The following is a 16,243-nucleotide window of genomic DNA, read 5'->3' on the forward strand; positions in this document are numbered from 1 at the left end:
TCATAGGCAGCACAAAGTTTATGGGTAGGAGCAAGGGCAGCCTATATCCTGCAGTGTCAGGGCTTGGCGTGATATTACCCTGTGATTTATGGGTTTCCTCTTTCTCGTTACAGGTTGCTAATTACTACGGCTCCCTGTTTCAGTCGTCCACGGTGTGTCTGGGCAGCAGTCCCACTGGGGATGTGTATGTCCCCTTTCGGGATCTGCTTCCTATGGTCCATCCTAATGATATAGTTTTTGATGGTAAGTCTAGATTTTATATACAAATGGCCTTTTTACGAAGTGTGTGTGTGTGTCTCTGATTTTTAGCATCAGAGTCTTATAGACTTGCTTGGAGTCTCACTGATAAGTCAGTACTTCTTCATTAAAATGGTATCTTCTGGTCCAGAACCCACAAGTCTCATCGATTTGACTGTTTGGAGGTTGACATCTGTTGACATCAACTAGCAACAGACCATCACTTCTCTTGAATCAATATGGCTACTAGATCTCTGCAAACTTCCTTGAGATGAGACCCAGAGTGAGCTTTGCTTGTAGTGTCTCCCATCATTTCCTCTGTCTGCTTCCCAGGTTGGGACATCTCCTCTCTGAACCTGGCGGATGCCATGAGGAGGGCTGAGGTTTTGGACTGGCATCTCCAGGAGCAGCTGAGGCCTTTCATGGAGAAGATGAAGCCACGGCCTTCGATCTACATCTCAGAGTTCATTGCTGCTAATCAAGAGGACAGAGCTGATCATGTCATCCATGGAACCAAAGCGGAGCAGGTAAGTGGAAGCACACGGTAACCCATAGCCTTAAGGTTAACCAATCGGAATGCACCATCAGGCTAAGCTCATAGACCCTATTGTGTTACCACCAAAAGAGTTTCCTTATTGGAATGTTCTGAAACGCAGCACTCTGATAGGCTAGGGTTCATGTCACAAATGCACTAAACCAATCTCTTTGCTCCAGCCATCAGAAAATCTTGGGATGTTCAATTAATCCACAGATTGAGGGGGAGTCCACTTAGCGTATTGTTTACCAATGTACTCCTTCATTTCTGCAACAAGGATGGAAAACACATTTGTATGTTCATGTTTTTCACCGTTTTTTCTGAAGCCAGGGTCACGTGTGATGTGTGAATGGCCCCCGATAGCATTAACTCAGCTCCCTTTTAATCACTCCAAGTCCTATAATATTTCCTCCACTTTATTGGGAAAAGCAGCAGAATACAGATACTTGTGGATGGTATGTAGTGGTGATTTATAGTTGGAAACAGGTAAAAAGAGATGGCCTCACCATGGGAGATTAACAGAGAAGGGTGCTGTACTCACTGTCTCCAGGGTGGAAAAGGAAGTGAGGGGCAGTGTGGGTAAAGGGAATAGTCTTGGGACAGACTATCTTTGAACAAACAGGAGGGGTGGCAGACTAGCCCATTCTGGTGAGGATCTCAGAGGCTGCAGTAGCAGCTCACTGATTTCATGTCCAGAGGCAAGAAATGCAACATTGTTACATGTCACACAGGCACAGTATGTGTATGCAAACTCCATGCAGCTGAAATAAGAACTGACAGGCAGAAGCTGCAAGGGCAAGAGGGGGGTGAACCAAAAATGTAGTTCTTGTTCCATGACACCGGTCCCAAAACCTGACTCATTCACATATGTCATACAGTGGTTAAAATGCAAACAAGGATTCTGGGTGGTGACATGCAAATGAGTGCACAAGGATGGTCACTTTTAGCTTCCTAGACAGTCTACCATTGATTTACCTTTAAGTTTTTTTTTTTCCTCCTGCCTGGAGCAATGAAGTACAGAATATATGGTTAATCACTGTCCATAGGCACGTTACCACGTGCCTATGGACAGTGATTAACCATATATTCTGTACTTCATTGTACAGAATAGGGAAAAAAACATATAGTGAAGTACTATTTAAGTTAATGCGTGTAGAATTTGTGTAGTGAAGAAGTGGCTTAGTATTGCATTCACATTTCAACTTCTTGGCTAGTAGGCTTCTCGCACCAGTATTAGCCCTTCTTGCACCAGTATTAGTCCTTCTCACACCAGTATTCGTCCTTCTCACACCAGTATTCGTCCTTCTCACACCAGTATTCGTCCTTCTCACACCAGTATTCGTCCTTCTCACACCAGTATTCGTCCTTCTCACACCAGTATTTGTCCTTCTCACACCAGTATTAGTGCTTCTCACACCAGTATTAGTGCTTCTCACACCAGTATTAGTCCTTCTCACACCAGTATTAGTCCAGTTGTGCTTGTGGCTTACTGTGACCCTCTTTTGTATAAGTTGTATAACAGAATCAATGGACCTGCTCAGAGACAGCGGGTTTGTCTTTAATGAGTATTCAGTCTGAGTGCTGCCCCAGGCTTAGTTCTACAAGCCCATGTGAAAGACGCTTAAAATGAAACGCCCGGTGTGATCTTTTACATGCCTTTACCTAGAATCCTTGTCTGCAACTTGACCAGTGTGTGACGTGTGACAATGCAGTGAGTGAACTAGGCTTGGGGGATCTAAAAACATTGCTTCTGTGTTTCACAAAAATGTTCTCCCACAGAAATAAACACAGTACAACTACTTTTCTCTGCCACTTTGGCCTTATCAGCCAAACCTTATCGGATCTCAAGGGCACAGATCACCACTACTTTTTTGTATTTACAAATTAAATTCCCCTTTTCTTTAAACAGATGTAAAAAATATCTCTCCCTTACTGTTTTGGTGCATAAACAGCCTATAACTCTTTACAACATTCTGACAAAATAGCTATCTGTCCCGACCCTCCTGACGGGTCTGAATTTCTCAGACGCACGCTCGCTGCTTTCTTTCGCTTCGACCGCTGCTCACACCATTATATTTTACCTTCAGGTCCAGAAGATCAGGGAAGATATACAGGACTTCAAGCGGACCAGCGGGGTGGATAAAGTAATTGTGCTGTGGACGGCAAACACAGAGCGATTTTGCGATCTGGTTCCTGGAGTTAATGATACAGCTGATAATCTTCTTAAAGCTATTGAGGTGAGAGACACTTCGGGCTTCTCTCGTGCATGTCGGCTGACTCTGAAGAGGGGTGTTGAATGGTCTTTGTGGAGCAAAGGGAAGAGAGGGGCGGGCAATTTACCCCTGCAAGGTCCTGCTTAACAATTGGTGATCGCACAACTTTGCACTTTGTAAGTGTTTAAAAATTGGTGTCTGTGTATATGTCAGACCTGAATATATAAGATTTAACCAGGGGCCCCAGAAGAAATGCAATTTGTATTTAATTCCCAGGGAAACAAACGCAGCCAGATCTTTGATTTTAGCACAGTTAGATTTGTTTAAGGAAGCCAATTAAGTTTCTTACAAAAGGATAATTTTTTTTTTTTTTGCTGGCTGCTTTTAATCCCTGGAAGCAAAGGGGTTAAATCCCCTATAGTAGGTCTGCACTGTAATATACAGAGTTAAGTACATAGTACATAGTTAAGTACATACATAACGGGAGGAGATAGCAGTTCTGCAGGTAGTGGGACTGGAGGAGGGTGAAACCCTATCTGACTGCATGATTTCCTACCCCTCCTCTTCCCCCTCTGCCCAGTCATCAATAAAACCCTTTGTCACAGCTTGGCTCAGCGGGTTGGTTAAGAGCAGTGGCACCAGATACACGCGACTCTCTCCACTTTCTCACGGCATCCTTGTGTTTCATCAGCTGCTTTCTCAGCCCTCCTCCCTTGCTTGTCACTGTGCTCTGCAGCTCTCGCTGTTCAACATGTGATGCTAAGGCTGATACAGAGCAGATAAACCTGAAGGATTCAGCTGCACTTATCAGCTTCTGTGACCTGAATCATAAACATACGTGTGTGTGACCTGAATCATACACGTGTGTATGTACTGTATATATACTGTACATAATATCTGTATGATTATATATATATATATATATATATATATATATATTCCACATTGTACCGCACTCTCGAAAGCTCGCACAAATAAAAGCATTTCGTTAGCCACAGAACGGTATCATCTATTTATTTTTTGATTATTGAAGCTCGGCTAACACGGTACTGATACCTCTACACATATATATATATATATATATCACACACACACACACACACACACACACACACACACACACACACACACACACACACACACACACACACACACACACTTGAAAGCTTGTCCTATGACATAAATTGTCAGTCCAAATAAAAAAGGTATCACCTAATACTGAAGTACTCATTTATTCTGCACTATCGCAACTGGACTAACACGGCTATTTCCGTTATATATATATACACGTGTCTATTTACAGTGTATTTGTGTATTATGTTTTTGTGTGTATCTATATATGTACGTGTCTGTATTTACAGTGTATCTGTATCTGTATTTACATTACATGTAAATAAGTTTAAACTGTATCTTTCATAGAATTTAGAGCCCGTCTTCAAACAATTGTCAACATAGAAAGTGACAGTGGTTTAGTATCACTTGGATCCTTTCCAGTCTAAACAGCCCGTGTACATCGCAGGGCAAAGGCATCTCTAAAAAAAGATTTTTTTTTTTTATATAGCACGGACTTGGTGTTTTTCAGAGCAAAATCCGTCTCTGCCCTGAAGAGCTTACAATCTAGTTATGGTGACAAGTGCAGGGAGATAGTGTCGTTCCCAAGGAGAGCTGACACTGAACCAGTTTCACCCACTTCAAAGGCAGTTACATTACCACTGAGCTACTTCTTTAACCTGCACATCTCCTAACCTCCATTATTTTGTCTTCCCCCCCAGCGTGGCCTTGAAGTTTCTCCTTCCACGCTGTTTGCGGTGGCCAGCATCCTGGAGGGCTGTGCGTACATCAACGGGTCCCCGCAGAACACCTTTGTCCCCGGGGCAATCGAGCTGGCGATCAGGCACAAGGTGTTCATTGGCGGGGATGATTTTAAATCCGGACAGACCAAGATTAAATCTGTGCTGGTGGATTTCCTCATCGGTGCCGGCCTCAAGGTAACTTTAGTGGCCCAACTGGGATGATACGAGAGAGTACTTATTATGTGCTATCCGGGATACCATATATATATATATTGTGTGTGTGTGTGTGTGTATCTCTTGTGGATGCGGGGTCCGCTCTTTCTCTTAGCAATGATATTTATTCATACTGGGAATATCTCCAAGTGAATTCAAACAGAAGAGGCAGTTTATATATGTTTCTTCCAATATTTAGTGCTACTGTTGTGAAAGTACATCTAGCTATACATTAAGGAATTTCCTTTAAATGACTGAGTGACTCATCCATTCTGTGACAGTAGCCTTTATATCCTGTTATACCCCTTTATGAATGTGGTTATAATATTTGTTCACTTATTCCCATGTTTGAAGAATCATATGATCAGGACTGTATATTTTCTATATATTATTGATTAATATGGATTAATGCATATTAGTGTGCTTAATAATGCCTTCTTAGGTAATTTACCAAACAATTATGAAATATTGTTTACGTACTAATTAGACTGGGATGCCCTATGGATTTGTTTCTATATTTAGGGGCATGTATAATGGGTGCCTGTTATGTCTTGTATAATTGATGCTTGCTGTGCCTGTTAGCTCATTTTGCTGAGCTGCTGTGGTTGCTATACCTTTTAATGAGGAGTTGAGATCGATTCTGGCGCAGTGCGCGTGTGTATGTGTCAGCCCCTTTGGAATGGAGAGTACCAGATTATATGGGGTGCTGCACAGACACATGTGCAATAAGCTACATCGCGCACTCTGCTTCCCTGATTTGGTGTGACCGGGAGGTAGGCGATGTGTGACTGTGTCGGGCACTTGCCGATGACGTCGCGCGCATGCGCAGTCGGCTGTACCTTGGGCCGTGTCCTACTGGCCTGAGGAGAAGGAGAAGCGACGCACGGCTGTATCGGCGGCTTAACGATGACGTAACGCGCATGCGCAGTACGCCACATGAGGGGATTGACCTGGCAGACTTGCCCTTAAGAAACAGGAAGGGCTTTTTGCATTGCAGGGCTTCTGTTTAATGATGTTGTCAGTGACATGTGCAGCAGGTCTGTTAGTAATTAATACTCTTGTGAGCCACTTAGACTCAATGTACCTTGGGCCGTGCCCTACTGGGTTGAGGAGAAGAGGAAGCGACGCACGGCTGTATTGGCGGCTTAGCGATGACGTCACGAGCATGCGCTGTACGCCACATGAGGGGATCGATCTGGCAGACTTGCCCTTAAGAAACAGGAAGGGCTTTTTGCATTGCTGGTCTTCCGTTTAATGATATTATCAGTGACATGTGCAGCAGGTTTGTTAGTAATGAATACTCATGTGAGCCACTTAGATTTCATGTATTAAACAAATTCTCACCAGGTGACGACATTTATGGGCATAATTGAAATCCTTTTAAGCTTGCACGTTGCCATGCCTACCCCACCTCTCCCAGTTGAAGGCATCTAGCCGAAATGCGTAGGAGTGGGTGCTGTAGGCAGGATCCCCTGGTCTGTCCCCCCTCAGGGACACGTAACTATGTTTTGAGCTATTGCTCCTTGCTACCTCTATAGTTATTATGTGTGTGTGATGCTTAGGTGCTATGTAATTTAGGGTATGCAGCTTCTTGGAGTGTGCTTTTACAAGTTTTACACCCATTGCTCTCATTATTTGTACTGAAGTACTGTATTTCCAGAGATTGCTTCACTTGATTCCCTAGGATTGAGCATTGGTTACTATGATTTGTGTACTTGGTCATTGCCACTTCCTTCTCATTTTGGCCCTTTACTGCAGCACTTTATTTTCCCTTGTTTGACACACTCAAGGGTACACACTCTTTCCACTTGAGACATTTTTGCCCAATTTTGAATTAATTGTTAGAGGAGGATTGCTAAGATTTACATACAGGGGATCTATGCCTGATTTGAACTATTCAATGCTTTCTTTTAGATTCTTTGTTCTGTGACAGTTTATTCAATAAAATTTGTATTTGCATATTGAACAGGTATATTAGAGTGCTATTATTCGGGGCTTTCTTTTTTTTTCTCTCTCTCTCTCTCTCTCTCTCTCTCTCTCTCTCTCTCTCTCTCTCTCTCTCTCTCTCTCTCTAAGAAAGAATCCTTCTGAAGCACTCAAGTATAAGTATGAAATTTATTTAAAAGGTCTATGAAAACAAAAGTTAAAACAGTCCTTGGGAGTGAAAGTAACAGACAAACCCTCTATAAACACTATGATGGTTAGATCTAAGTTGATACAAAGACACAATGCTACACATTATGTTAGTAGGACCCCGAGACAACACTCGAATGCGGGGAATACAGACCAAGGGGGCCCGGGCAAAAAGGTGCCCTTCCCCTCCCTAGACCGGCCAGTCACGTGCTAGCAGTGAAACCAAACAGTCCCTCAATAGATGATAGGGAGGGTAATAGCAGAAGCCTGAAGGAATCTGGTGGTGAAACACCATCATTTAGCTGCAGTCAGTAGGTATAATAAGGTCCAGGAACTCCTGAGCGTGTGAACAAACTGAAAAGTACTTGGCCGATTCCTATTATGCAGAGACACGATTCAGCTGAACAAAGAAGTAAGCTAGTTCCCATTTGTGCTGAAGCACTTTTGTTTTCATAGACGTTGTTTAATAAATTTGATACTTATTATACTTGAGTGCTTCAGAGGGATTCTTTCTTACAGTAGTCATATATTTCCCTTCCCTTAGGGACGGTACTGTCAGCCTTACTTTTATCCTGACTATAGTATATTTTGATTCAATTAGTTTTAAATAATGAATAATTAAACATGTCTCTGGCATTGGTGCATTTTAGTCCTAGGAGGGACTGCACCTTTTCCAGATGGTTCCTGTTATTTCCTCCCACCGATCTGCATTTGGCTGTATGTCCCTTATTTTTAACTCGACCTTGTCACACTGACCTCTGCTTCCCTTACACAGACTGTGTCCATTGTGAGTTATAACCACTTGGGCAATAACGATGGGAAGAACCTCTCCGCTCCCCAGCAGTTTCGCTCCAAAGAGATATCCAAGAGCAACGTGGTGGATGATATGGTTCAGTCCAACCCCATTCTGTACGGGCCTAACGAGAAACCGGATCACTGCGTGAGTAATGGCGAGATTCGTTGTGCGTTGTGATACATTTTCAGGGACCGACATGAGACCTCTCCACAAAATACATTTGTAGTGTCCAGAGAGGTTTCCAAAGTGCACAGGTCGCTTATTCAGGTGCGGTTTAAATAAAGACATTCTCAGCTTAATCCAGGGTCATAACTCTGCTGAACCTTAGAACTGAGTAGTGGTAAAAATAAAAAAGTGGGGGTTTAAATGAAACCATTAATAAAAATGCCACTTGTCTGAGACATGCAAATACACCACAGGTCTGCACCCCTGTCTTTCCCCATTATCTCTTAGCAAACCGTGCTTCCACTGCCGCCAGGGATTCTGGGTAATGACGTGCAAATCAGTCACTCTTTACTTCTTATCCATTTTAACATGGAACCCTGTAAGGTTATGCCTGCCGTATTACACAGCTTTTCAGTCCAGCCTGGGTAAAAGAAGTGCAGAGCCAGTAACCCTACTCACAGATAGCTTTATTAATAATACAAATAAGAAAAACTAGGAGTACCCCTACTTTTGTTTTTGTTCTACTGTGGGGATAATTGTCCCCTTTTGTTTACTCCACTGTAATTAGGTGAACAGAGTACACCCCACTCCTAATAAGAAGGGGTCAGAGATGAGGGCATCTTCAGATGTGTAACTGCCTTTGTATTGTCCAGCTACAAGTAGTGCTGTATGGCAATGTGTAGTAAGGAGACCAGGTCTGTTAATCTAAGAGATATATATATATATATATATATATATATATATATATATATATATATATATATATATAGATTCTGGGAAATGACATGCAAATGAGCACACAGTGTCACTTTTTGCCTCAAAAACCATTTTTAACATGGTTCCCTATAGGCTTAAGCTTGATGCATGGTCACAGCTTTGAGCACAGCCAGGGTTAAGGTGCATACCCAGAAAACCACCCACAGACAGCTGTTTCGACCTTGATGGGTCTCATCAGTGTGGGGTTGATTTTAACTGGATATGCATAAGAGGCTATGGGATAGGCTATACCATAATACTGAGTTAAGTTATGGTGAGTAAAAAAAGTGACAAAAACCCTCCACAGGAAAGCAAATATGCAAATACAACTGTATGCTCATCTGCATGTTTTAGGCAGGTCTGCAACCCCGCCTTTCCCCATTATCACCCAGCATACAGCACTTCCACTGCAGCAAGGGATTCTGGGAAATGACATGCAAATGAGCACACAGTGTCACTTTTTTATATATATATATATATATATATATATATATATATACATACATATGCGTGTATAACAGTGTTCGACAAACCTATACATTTGCTCGCCCCGGGCGAGTGGATTTAACCCCCGGGCGAGTAAATATTGGCCCAAGCAGCACACGTTTGGTTCTAGGTGGCGAGTAGATTTTTTTTTGTGGCGAGTAGATTTTTTGGTGATTTGTCAACCACTGTGTGTATATATATATATATATATTAGTGTGTGTGTGTGTGTGTGTATAGTATGTATGGCTTTATTTATATAGCGCCATTAGTGTACATAGCGCTTCACAGCAGTAATACACATGACAATCATATAAATAACATAATACAAATAACAGATCAAGGGAATAAGTGCTTCAGACATAAAAGTAGTAAAAAGGTAATATAGCAGCATGCTCCAGCCAGTGATAATCTGCCGATAAGACCGTGGATAGGGTGTCAGAGTCATAACCACAATGCACTTGCTGTTCATTTTCATAACGGTTGTATAAGCTGTTGCATAAACACTGGTTTGTTTGCTTCCAGCCAAAGGTCTTTAATGCAATTATGCTCTATAGAAAGAGAGAAAGAATAGAGCGGAGAGAAAGCATACTCGTCGTATTGTACTATAGCCAGGGTGATTTAGGATGTCATTTAAGTGCTTTGCAAATAGGTTTGTTCTGCTTTTACACTCTGATCTCAGAGTATACTAACCTGCTGCTTTTTCTATAAGATGTTTGTTGGGGGGGATCCAGATCTTGCTGAGTAACAAATCCAGCAGGGATTCCAGCAGCTGCAGGGATCCACTCAAACTTTTAGAATATTTAAACAACCTGCGGAAATTCTTTTTGACTCCAATATTTTGCCAAATTGTCTTATTCTCCTTTGCATAAAAGAATTGGACATACTAAGAGCAGTTTCCATAGTGGTTACCCATCCCTATTTATTAGTGACTTATAGCCAGTGTACCACGTTTCTACTCAATAGTGTGTGTGTCAGCCTAAGTTTTCCTCTGTTTCTGTGCTGTACTATAGGTGGTGATCAAATACGTCCCACACGTGGGAGACAGCAAGCGAGCTATGGATGAGTACACATCGGAAATAATGATGGGGGGAACCAACACGATTGTGCTGCATAACACATGTGAGGTATGATGAGCTTTCCCCCTTCATTTGTAATTGGTCTGCATAATCACAAGGGGTGAACCTGGTTCGTATTCCAGCCCCAGTAAATTGTCATATTTACCTACACAAGGTTGTAATAATCCCACTTTGAGGGTAGTTGTGCCCAGTAAGATCAGTGCTAAGAAACCGGTGTAACATTATTTCAGCCACTTCTTAATATTCAAACATTTAATTAATTATAGTAATAAACATATATTTAGAAAAAACTTGTGCAGTACAACACTAAATACTACAATTATTTGGGGGGAATGTATAAATCTGAAAACCTAGCTCGGTTCTGAATTACGTTGAGATTAAAAATTAAGTGGAACATTGCAACATGAATGATCTATTTGATTACAGTCTCAATGAGACTATCTTTCCGTATGCACTAAATTAGGCAAAGTAGTCATATGGTTTTCCATGTACTGAAAGATTGAGCAAGAGCAAGATGAACTATCCACATTAATCAGACACACACAGACACAGACACACAATGCATAATCATAAATAGCAGCTAAGATGTGCATAGGTGTGTGTGTATTTACATTTTACACACATGCACAAATATAAAAGACCAGGCATTGAAGGGGTTTAGAGGCACAATATGTACCTGCCAGCAAAAACTTCCACTCGAATATTTGGTCGAAACTCATAAACTTGTGTATTGAATGAAGATGCAGTAACCCCCTCCACCGCAGAGGGAGAAGCAGTGGGGGATTCCTGGGTTTGCTGAGACCTTCTTCCCTCCTCTCTCTCAGGACTCTCTGCTTGCCAGCCCCATCATCCTTGACCTGGTGATCCTTACTGAGATCTGCCAGAGAATAACCTTCTGCACAGAGAAGGACCCGGAGTACCAGACGTTCCACAGCATCCTGTCCCTACTGAGCTTCCTCTGCAAAGCTCCCCTCGTTCCAGAGGGGACCCCCGTAATCAATGCTCTCTTCAGACAAAGGAACTGCATTGAGAATGTACTCAGGTACCGTTCACATTTTGTACGGCTCCGGAGGGAAAGTGGAGGAGAATGGGGGGAGGGGCGGCGGTGTTGCCTGTGCAAACTCTTGTTGAACGCACCGTGACATCAGACACAAGGGAGCAGCCCGAGGAAATTAAACCCCAAGTCTTAGCTCAACGTGATTAGAAACTAACTTGAAAAAATTATTTAAAAATACTCCAGGTGACACAAAAAAAATAGTTTTGAAGCAGGTGGTCTCCGGAGCTGATCTGTGTTTATTTCAGCTCCGTGGACCCCCTGCTTCCCGAGATACATACCTTGGAAGGGGGTGCTCCTAGCAGACCAGCGGGGCTATGGAAATGGCGGTTTTAAGGTCCTCTGGGCCAATAGGTGGTCGTGATATCCCATGTGGCTTCCTATTGGCCCATGTGGCGCAGGACATTTAAACAGCAGAGAGATACCGGCACCTTCTTCCGAGGTAAGTATCTCTGGAAGCAGGGGGTCCCTGAGCCGAAATTTATGTGGTTTGGCTCAGGAGATCTCCTGCTTCAACCCTAGTAAAAAAAAAACATGATTGCTAGTAATGCTCCTTTTAAGTGTCAGATCCTGATAACAAATCACCCAAATGTGGCTAAATAAAGTAGCAACCCCCTCCACCCACAAACCGAGTATTATTTTTGCTACCTTATCTGAACCAGGGGCCCCCTGGGAGTTGAACCACTGCACTCAAAACACCTAGGGAAGCCTGAACAACAAAAAACAAAAAAAACACAAAGAACATACAATACAAACAATGATTCCCTGGCGCACTGACAGATATTAAACCGGACAGGAGAATGCAGTCCCATGAATCAAATAATGATGAGGTCCACAGTCCACAATGTTCCGTTCCTTTTAGATTGGAAACTTATCTGGAAATGAAAACAAAACAACCATTGCGCAGTACCCTATGGTACTGCGCAATGGTTGTTTTGTTTTCATTTCCAGATAAGTTTCCAATCTAAAAGGAACGGAACATTGTGGACTGTGGACCTCATCCTTTATCATTATTTGATTCACGGGACTGCATTCTCCTGTCAGGTTTAATATCTGTCAGTGCGCCAGGGAATCATTGTTTGCATTGTATGTTCTTTGTGTTTTTTTGTTTGTTGTTGTTCATGCTCTGTATACATGCCTTGTGGATAGGCTTGTTATATTCCTAAGGCAGCCATTCCCCATTCTATCAAATTAGTCTGTGAGGAATCACGTGTAGGGTTTCCCATAAAGGGGATCCCCTTTTGTGGGTAGAGCACCTATTTATTTTAATTAGTATATAGGTTAGGGTTTATAGGTTTGAGCGCTGATTATATGTCTTTAGTTTAATTTTTTCACCACCTAGGGAAGCCTGGTGAAGGGATGGCCAACTCCAGGCCTCAAGGGCCACCACCAGGTCAGTTTTTCAGGATATCTCTGCTTCAGCACCGGTGGCTCAATCAGTTGAGCCACCTGTGCTGAAGCATGGACTAATTAAGCCATCTGTGCTGAAGTAGGGATATCCTGAAAACGTGACCAGTTGGTGGCCCATGAGGACTGGAGTTGGCCGCCCCTGGCCTAGACATTTGTTTTCCATTTTTGCCAGCACTTGCATGACAAAACAAACATGGCTGGGGGCCGCCCAATCAGACTCTGCAATGTCATGTAACAATGCTGTCACGACTTTCTATTGGACACAAAAAGCGAATGAGCCGTTTGTAAGTTCTCCCCCTCCCCCCCCCCCCCCTCTTCCAGGGCTTGCGTGGGTCTGTCTCCCCAAAACCACATGATGCTGGAACACAAGATGCAGAGAAGTTTTATGAGCCTCAAAAGACCAAATGCAGTCTCCACGCCGAGCGCCATCTCCATGAAGAAGGCCTGCACTAACGTGAATGGCCATCACCCCAACGGCGTCAGCAACGGGCATTCCAACGGTCTTGGAAAGGCAGTGATCAGCAGCGACACGGAGATAGAGAATTAACAGACGTGCAGGCGATGCCTAATGTTACCTGGGTATATGCTGGACCTTTTCACAGGTTGTTGGGCAGAAAAGCAACGTAAAAGCTGGGATCCTACCCTCCTGTTGTGACAATGATTGATAGCTACCTGTCTCTACAGGGGGAAAGCAATGCGCTGCACATTGAGAACCTCTGTCCTAGACCATTTCAAACTGCTCCCTGCGGCACTAGTGGTCTCTAATGAGTTCAGTGGTGGTCTCCAGAGCTCCATAAAATTCATTTCAGGCAGTCTCTGCATTCCATCACTGCTAGCAGATCAGTACTGAACACTGGCGCCGCTGGGTAAAGTGCTGTATACTCTGTTAGTCCACTAAAAGATATCACAACCTACTTCTCCAGGACCAATACGGATACTAGAACTGTGAAATACATGTGTGTGTGTGTATATATATATATACAGGCACATAAATATACATACATGTGGATATATATCTCACACAGACGTAGCAAATGTTATTGGTCCTGCTGGTGTGTTATGGCGGGATATGTTTCTGTGTGATCACTGCCATTGAACCTTATGGAAACTCTGATATTCTGCGTGATAACGGGATATGTTGTGTTTTCAGCGGGAGCAATGAGGATATATATAGATATATAGATTGATGAACATGAGTAAGTATACTAGCCCACCACATGATTATTAATACTAAAATAACCCACCAGCAGGGAAAGTTTATGAACTTAGGACAATACATTTGTCTATTGTACACATTAGCCCCTTCAAGGCTAGCGACACATTGCGGCATAGGGTTCAGAATCCATTGTTACCCCCCCCCCCCTTCCCCAGGTTTTTTGCTGGAACCTCGCAACATGGAAACTGTATATAAATATGTAGAAAAACTACTTCTTGAGTTCTAACAATGGATCCTTATCCAAAGTAGCACAAGCTGGTAGATGGATATTAGTTGGCAATGGATGGACCATGTGCTAGAAAAGCTATATCAGAAGTGGCACTGGTCATTTCAATTAGAGTGTTGCGGTTTAACAAAAGGACCTGTTTTTGATGCACCAAAGAGTGATATAATGCCTCACTTAGGCTGCGCTTATAGTGCCTTGCGACGGCAACACGATGTCGCTCCGAATCAAATACATTGACTCCGTCGTAAGCGCGACGGAGCGACCAAAAATTTTGAAGCCGGGAAAATTAAATTTTTTAGAGACAGTCGCCACGTGTGACTCTAAATCAATCAAATTGCGTGGCCCGCCCCTTTTAGTGACGTCACTGGCCTTGTCGCCAGCGCCATCGCTAAAAATCAAATTACAACTTTCGCCAGTGGCGACGGGTGACGTCATCGGTCGGGTCGCCGGCACTATAAGCGCGGCCTTAGGCTGCGCTCATGGTGGCGGCGTCGCTACATGCGCACGTCCGGAACTCTTACCTGTTTTCCTATTGTAGTTCCTCAAGTGCCCACTGCCCCTAGCGGCGCTGTAGCGCGTCGACGCTGCTACATTTTGTCCAGACAAGTAAATTTGTCATTTCGGCTGCAGTCACGTGAGCTGGTTCAGCTAATGAGGGCGAACCAGCTTTGTGACGCGTCCGTGACAATCTCCTGCAGCCAAGTGCACAGATCGCTGGGGCTGCAGGAGTGTGCCCACAACGCAACCATGAGCGCGACCTTGGACGCATCTATTAAAATTAGATTCAATTGAAGGCATTCAGCGTTTCACACAGGGTCTAGCACTTTTAATGTCAGGTTTTATAGGGTGAGAGATGGCTTGTGGCCTTCCAAACGTGCTCCCTAATTCTAATAAGACTAACACACTCCTCAAAATATACAACACTTGCTGCTTTTTTTAAATGTTATTTTCTAAGTGGTGCACAAATGTTCTGATGTTTGCCTCTGTTCGATCAGTCATAGCCTTGACAATACGGCCGGCCATCTTTAAACTGCCAGACTTTTTGGGAATTGACTATATGAAAAGTGATATTTAATATAAATGCAGCTCATAAAAGAGCAGACATTGGATCTTCCAGATGCTGCTGTGATCGGTGTAACCCCTGCAGGTGATGGTCCCTCCAGCCATGCAGGGGCTAATTTTGTGTTTGGTATCAGACTGCCTGTCAAGAGCTGGGACCTATTGCTAGAATGACACCAAGGGGTTAATATAACCCTTTCCTGTACATCGTTTAGAGATTAATCATATTAATAATGTTTGTGTTAGAACTTGCATTTTAAATGACACATTTGAAATAAAGTCAAATATGTTCGCCGTTTTGTTCCATTCAGTTACCTTACCCTACGTACAATCCGTAGTAAATCACAACCTCCTCAGCCAGGATTTTCTTAATCCGCAGTGGTGTCGCAGTCACGCAGATCCAGCAGAACCTTATTCCATCCAATGGACTTTCTCCCCCATACACCTTCCCCTTTCCCAAGGTTTCTGCCATTTGCCGTTTTCTGCAGTCCCTGCCATTGGACTCTAAAATATACATGATGGTTATTGCTTCACTTCCTGCTCTGCACTCTCACTTCTTGCTCTGCACTCTCACTTCCTGCTCTGCACTCTCATTTCCTGCTCTGCACTCTCACTTCCTGCTCTGCACTCCTTTTCTATATTCCCTAACAATCTCGCCCTACCATCTGACTACCTCTCCCATAAATTCCCTCCTATATCATTTACAGTACATATGATGAACCCTGTAGCCAATAAACCATAACACCCCTCTTTTCTTTCCCCACCTTAAACCAGCACCAGTCATCACCCCCTGAGGTGAGCAGCATCGGGGTCCACCACGAGGCACTTCCCCTGTACTACCCCACCCCCACAAAACCCCAAGTCGGCCCCAAACC

The 16,243-nt window shown here is 43.3% G+C and overlaps 1 protein-coding gene across 1 annotated transcript; it reads left to right on the forward strand.

Annotated features, from left to right (window-relative positions):
- The first annotated feature begins 90 nt into the window (after positions 1-90).
- Positions 91-15,666, forward strand: LOC142482958 (inositol-3-phosphate synthase 1-B-like). Its single transcript, XM_075583078.1, has 8 exons — positions 91-243; positions 571-764; positions 2,860-3,009; positions 4,758-4,973; positions 7,900-8,064; positions 10,338-10,451; positions 11,228-11,445; positions 13,189-15,666. The coding sequence occupies exons 1-8, from the start codon at positions 213-215 to the stop codon at positions 13,412-13,414; spliced, it is 1,314 nt and encodes a 437-aa protein (XP_075439193.1). The 5' UTR covers positions 91-212; the 3' UTR covers positions 13,415-15,666.
- Positions 15,667-16,243: the final 577 nt, after the last annotated feature.

The sequence above is a fragment of the Ascaphus truei genome, unplaced genomic scaffold (genome assembly GCF_040206685.1).
Source record: "Ascaphus truei isolate aAscTru1 unplaced genomic scaffold, aAscTru1.hap1 HAP1_SCAFFOLD_2827, whole genome shotgun sequence".
Taxonomy (NCBI): Eukaryota; Metazoa; Chordata; class Amphibia; order Anura; family Ascaphidae; genus Ascaphus; species Ascaphus truei.

Excerpts from the sequence above, each read along its gene's own strand:
- LOC142482958 (XM_075583078.1), top strand. The coding sequence starts at position 213 with ATGGTCCATCCTAATGATATAGTTTTTGATG. Across the intron at positions 3,010-4,757 it reads ATCTTCTTAAAGCTATTGAG|CGTGGCCTTGAAGTTTCTCC; the intron begins GTGAGAGACACT and ends CTTCCCCCCCAG. Across the intron at positions 11,446-13,188 it reads TGCATTGAGAATGTACTCAG|GGCTTGCGTGGGTCTGTCTC; the intron begins GTACCGTTCACA and ends CCCCTCTTCCAG.